General features: G+C 44.6%; 2 protein-coding genes across 2 annotated transcripts; both read left to right on the plus strand.

Moving 5' to 3' along the window:
- The first annotated feature begins 1,009 nt into the window (after positions 1-1,009).
- LOC141699684 (uncharacterized) lies at positions 1,010-2,323 on the plus strand. Its single transcript, XM_074503538.1, has 2 exons — positions 1,010-1,699; positions 1,748-2,323. The coding sequence occupies exons 1-2, from the start codon at positions 1,010-1,012 to the stop codon at positions 2,321-2,323; spliced, it is 1,266 nt and encodes a 421-aa protein (XP_074359639.1).
- A 1,190-nt stretch (positions 2,324-3,513) lies between these two features.
- LOC141699685 (uncharacterized) lies at positions 3,514-5,148 on the plus strand. Its single transcript, XM_074503539.1, has 4 exons — positions 3,514-3,884; positions 4,026-4,128; positions 4,219-4,443; positions 4,537-5,148. The coding sequence occupies exons 1-4, from the start codon at positions 3,514-3,516 to the stop codon at positions 5,146-5,148; spliced, it is 1,311 nt and encodes a 436-aa protein (XP_074359640.1).
- The last annotated feature ends 371 nt before the right edge of the window (positions 5,149-5,519 follow it).

Below are 5,519 nucleotides of genomic sequence, written 5' to 3' on the forward strand. Positions count from 1 at the left end.
CTAGCATGACAATCGGTATGACAATCCTGATTGTCATGCTAGTTCATTTTCAATTGTCTTGTTGATTTAATGCAGATTTTAATCCAATATAAATTCTGAAAATTCCTAAAATTAATTCAGAATTAATTAATCAATTAATTCAATTAATAAATAAATTATTCTTCACAGATATAATTTATTTTCTTAATTAAATTAGATGACTTAATTAATTAATAGAGAATTAATTCTAGTCTTCAACAGCACCCATCCTTCTGCAGATCTTCTGAAAATCACTGAAAATTATGAATCAATTCCACCACTTCAATGTTGACACTCGATGTACTGTCTGGTTCATGAGTGACTAACTTCCGTGATGTTTCTTCATGTCTTGACTTTGACACTTTGATTTTCTTCAGATTAAATCCTTGTAATTAATGATACTCTGACGAGATCTCTGTCACTTGATTAAATCCACGATCTTGATTTATATCACTGAGGCATGATCAACTTCTTGAACTTCTTCCAGTGAATTAACTCCTCAAGTCTATAGATGAACCTTGTTTCTGAATCCTTTGACAGATATTACTTTGCGAGATCTCTCTGACGGTCGATCCACTATTTACTTATTACATTCTTATTTGAGTTGAGTTGAATCCTCGAATATACAAATAGGCTATGACATATGACTTACACCATTCCTGGGGTAGGGGCGTTTAATGTGAACGACCTCAAGAGGTTGCTCAACCATCTTGAGGGAGGAAGAGTAACGGCGACTGCGCAAGCTCCTTTTCCTTTTGCTGCTGTTGTGAGGGAGGCGCAATTGCCCGCAGGATACAGGAACACAACCAATGACTTGCGTTTCCATGGGAACTCTGATCCTGTGGAGTTCTTGGGGCGTTTTAACATTGAAATGGACGTATATCAAGTATCTGATTTGGCTCGATGCCGTCTCTTGGCAGCAACGTTCAGAGAAGGCGCTCAGCAGTGGTTCCAAAAACTTGGTCCAGGTGTAATTACATCCTGGGAACAGATGAAAACTTTGTTTTTGACACAATTCCAAGCCGCGGTGAAGTACACACCACCTGTTACCACACTGGCTAATGTGAAACAAAAGGAAGGAGAAAGTTTGACTTCATATTTCAAGAGGTTTAATGCAGAATCCACTTTGGTGAGGGGTGCAACTGATGAGACACTGAAAATACTGCTTATAGCTGGGTTGCGTGTGGGGACGGATTTCTGGAAGCACCTGCAAGGGAAGAACCTAGTATCACTAGCTGATGTGCTTGCGCAGGCGGAGTCGTTCAAAGCAATCGAGCAGTCGCTTGCAGAAACAAAAAAGAATGACAATACCCATAACTCCAAGGGGCGATCCAAGAGAAGGGACAGATCCTTGAGCCCAGATTATCGGCGAAATGCCAGAAGCCCTAAGAGGGTGAACACTGTGAGCTCGTGGAGAGAATGGAGCCCACCGTCGAACTACGAGAGAAGGGTCAGCAATTATATCCCACTGGCGGCGTCCAATGACCATATCTTTGAGGTAAATAAGGATAGAGGAATCTTCAAGAAGCTCGACCGTCTAACTTCATGGCAGAGCAGAGACAAAAAGAAGTATTATGACTACCATGAATCTACTGGCCATGACACCCATGAGTGTCGTCACCTTCGGGATGAGATTGAGGAATTGATCAAGGCTGGATACCTAGGAGAATGGATTGATAAGGTGAAGTGACGCAAGGGACTTGATGACAAGGGTAAGGATAAAAGACAGCCCCCGCGGGCGGAGGATGTTGAAAAAACAGCAGAGGTCAAGTTTCAGAGGGCTGGCAGTATCAGGGCAATTTTTGAAGGACACCCTTTTGTTGGTGATAGTAATCGAGCACTGGAGAGAAACGCGAGAGAGGCGCGACATCCGCCACTCACCAACATCCACAGCTTAGAAGATAGACCCCCGAAGGTCTTTAAGGGAGAGTCCGCTGATATTACGTTCAAGGAAAAAGAATCTAGGTGGGTGCATCATCCTCACAATGATGCGCTGGTGATTACCATGCTTATTGGGGCAATGAACGTACATCGAGTCTTCTTGGATAATGGGAGTTCTACAAACATCTTGTACTACAGCACCTACAAAAAGCTGGGTTTCCCAGATAGCGACATGTATTTCGAAGATGCGCACGTCTATGGCTTTACTGGGGAAGCAGTGAGAGTTATGGGTTCGATCAGGCTTCCCGTCACGCTCGGGGAAGGAGCTTTGTCGGTTATTCAAATGATAGATTTCAAGGTGCTAGATCAGGATTCCGCGCACATGTGCTGGTCGGCAGACCTTGGTTACGAGTGTTCAGGGTGATAACCTCGATACACCACTTGATGATAAAGTTCCCAACGCCAAACGGAGTTGGTAGTCTGAGAGGGTCACAGTATGAGTCACGCGATTGCTATCACAAGGCTGTTAAAGAATCTTGTAGAAGAAGGTATGAAGGGAAAGGTCTCCCATTTGAGGATGTAGAAGATATTCATAGGGAACCAAGTGGAGAGGTCTATGCCCACTATTTTGTTGAAGCCCCCGAGAAGGAAGAAACCTATGTCTCTGGGAACTCTTTTTTGACGCGGGGACGTGTTTCGAGGATCCGTAGCGTGGAGGAAGTGGTGGTGAACCATACCGAGGCGATCATACAGAAAGAAGTTAACGGGGAAAAGTTAGAAGGAAGAAGTGAGATTTTGCAAGGTCTCGGGAATAACTTCAAGGTGGATGCTCCTCAAAAGAAGGACGCGCCCTTGAATGAAATTGAGGTTGATGCTCCTCCAAATGAGGACGCGCCCTCAGATGCAAAAGTGGAAGTCGAAGACCCCCGAGACTTTGATTTCGATTTGGATCCCAGGATCCCTATGCCCGCCGAAAAGACGGGACCGGCCGAAGACATAATATCTATTCCAGTTGATAAAAATGATCCGAGCAAGGTTTTGAAAGTGGGATCCCAGTTGGATGATGAGATGAGAGGAAGTCTTGCCCGCTTTCTAATTACAAATCTTGATGTCTTTGCATGGAGTCATTCAGGTATGATAGGAATCGACCCAGAAGTAATGTGTCACCGTTTGAATATCCTCCCGAATTACAAGGGCATATGTCAGAAATGCCGCCCAGTAAGTGGAGAAAGGGCAATAGCATTAAAAGAAGAAGTAGACCGGTTGTTGGAGGTGGGGTTGATCAAAGAGTCTTTCTACCCCGAATGGTTTGCAAATCCGGTACTGGTGAAGAAACCGAATGGGAAGTGGAGGACATGTGTGGATTTCACAGATTTAAATATGGCATGTCCAAAGGACAGCTTCCCGCTGCCAAGAATCGATCAGTTGGTTGACGCAACGGCATGGCATGCATTGCTGAGTTTTATGGATGCATACTCCGGTTACAATCAAATTCCGATGTATGGCCCCGATCAAGAACATACATCCTTCATTACTGACAGGGGGTTATACTGTTACATAGGAATGCCGTTTGAATTGATTAATGCTGGCGCGACCTACCAGCGGTTGGTAAACATGATGTTCAAGGATCAAATCGGGAGAACTATGGAAGTGTATGTGGATGATATGCTGGTAAAGTCCGAGGTGGCGAGTGACCACATCAAGCACCTGATGGAGATGTTTAACATTCTAAGGAGGTTTCGTATGAAATTAAATCCGCAAAAATGTGTGTTCGGCATGGAGTCGGGCAAGTTTCTCGGGTTCATTGTCAACCACAGGGGAATTGAGGCCAACCTCGCAAAGATCAAGGCATTAATGGATATGAAGGCACCCACCAATGTGAAACAAGTGCAGAGTTTGACTGGGAGAATCGCCGCTTTAAATCGATTTGTTTCCAAGTTGTCCGATAGATGCAAGGAATTTTTCAAGGCGATTAAATTAGCTGGGTAAGACTTTGTATGGACGTCAGAATGTGAAGAGGCTTTCAAAAGAATCAAGGAGCAACTGGGAAACCCTCCTATGTTGTCAAAGCCGTTGGATGGGGAATCTCTAATACTGTACCTCGCAGTGTCTGAATATTCGATCAGTGCAGTTCTGGTAAGAGAAGAAGATGGGCAGCAATCACCAGTGTACTACGTGAGCAAGTGGTTACACGACGCTGAAACTCGCTACACAAGCATGAAAAAACTGGTTTACGCCCTGATTCTTGCGTCAAGAAAATTGTGACCGTATTTTCAAGCCGATAGAGTTGAAGTTCGTACAGCGTACCCGCTGCGACAGGTCCTGCATAAACCAGAGTCATCAGGCAGAATGCTGAAATGGGCTGTGGAGTTGGGACAGTTTGATTTGGAATATGTACCTCGAACAGCGATAAAAGGGCAAGCCTTAGCCGATTTCTTGTTGAAATTTGATTCTGAAATTGATAATAAAGCTTTGGTAATGCTACATCCACCTCGTGCTGAGGAGTCTTTGGAGGAGTTTCCGCATCCTTGGTGGATCTTGCATGTAGATGGGGCGGTTAACAATGGAGGAGCAGGTGCGGGTATAGTACTTGTGTCTCCGGAAGGCCACCATCTGATGAGCGCCATTCATTTCAAGTTTTATACAACCAATAATGATGCGGAGTATGAGGCGCTGATTAATGGCCTAAAAATCGCTTTGGAAATGGGGGTGCGAAACTTAATTACAAGAAGTGACTCAAAGTTGGTAGTGAATCAGGTGAACGGGGGATTTAAAGCGCGAGGCCCACGAACAGAATTATACTTGAGATGTACACAGTGCCTGATTGGAATGTTAAAAGAAGTTAGATTGGAATGTGTTCCGCGGGAGAAGAATAGTAATGCGGATGCTCTGGCAAAAATGGGGTCGCAACAAGAGGCTGTGTTGTTAGAATCCATCCCCCTTGAAATCCAGGAGATTCCTAATATCCCAGAGATAGAAACTATGCGAGTGGATGAGGCTCCCAAGAAAATATGGATGACGCCCATTCTAGCTTACATTCGCAAGGGAATACTCCCCGAGGATAAGTTTATGGCTCGCCGACTCCGCTATCAGGCTGCGAGATATGTGATATACGATGAAGTCCTGTACAAGAGAGGGTTCAACCAACCTCTGCTTAGGTGTGTTGAAGAAGAAGAAGGAAATTACATCCTAAGAGAGGTACATGAAGGAATCTGTAGCAATCACTCAGGGGTAGCTCGTTGGCAATGAAAGTTTTGCGCCAAGGGTATTATTGGCCCACAATGAGAGAAGATGCTATAAATTTTATTAAGGCATGTGATCGCTGCCAGCGCTTTGCAAACTACTTGTCTATGCCGGCGACACTCTTGACGTCTATGGCAAGCCCGTGGCCGTTCGCCATGTGGGGAATTGATCTTATCGGAGAATTGCCGAAAGCTAAAGGCGACGTCAAGTATGCAGTGGTTGCGGTCGATTACTTTACTAAATGGGCGGAAGCTATGCCACTGGCTACTATCACTGCAAAGAAAATCAGGGATTTTGTTTTCAACTCAATCGTATGTAGGTTTGAAATCCCTTACAAGCTTGTCTCCGACAATGGAAAGCAGTTTGATAGCAAGGAA

The sequence above is a fragment of the Apium graveolens genome, unplaced genomic scaffold (genome assembly GCF_009905375.1).
Source record: "Apium graveolens cultivar Ventura unplaced genomic scaffold, ASM990537v1 ctg1043, whole genome shotgun sequence".
NCBI classification, from domain to species: domain Eukaryota; kingdom Viridiplantae; phylum Streptophyta; class Magnoliopsida; order Apiales; family Apiaceae; genus Apium; species Apium graveolens.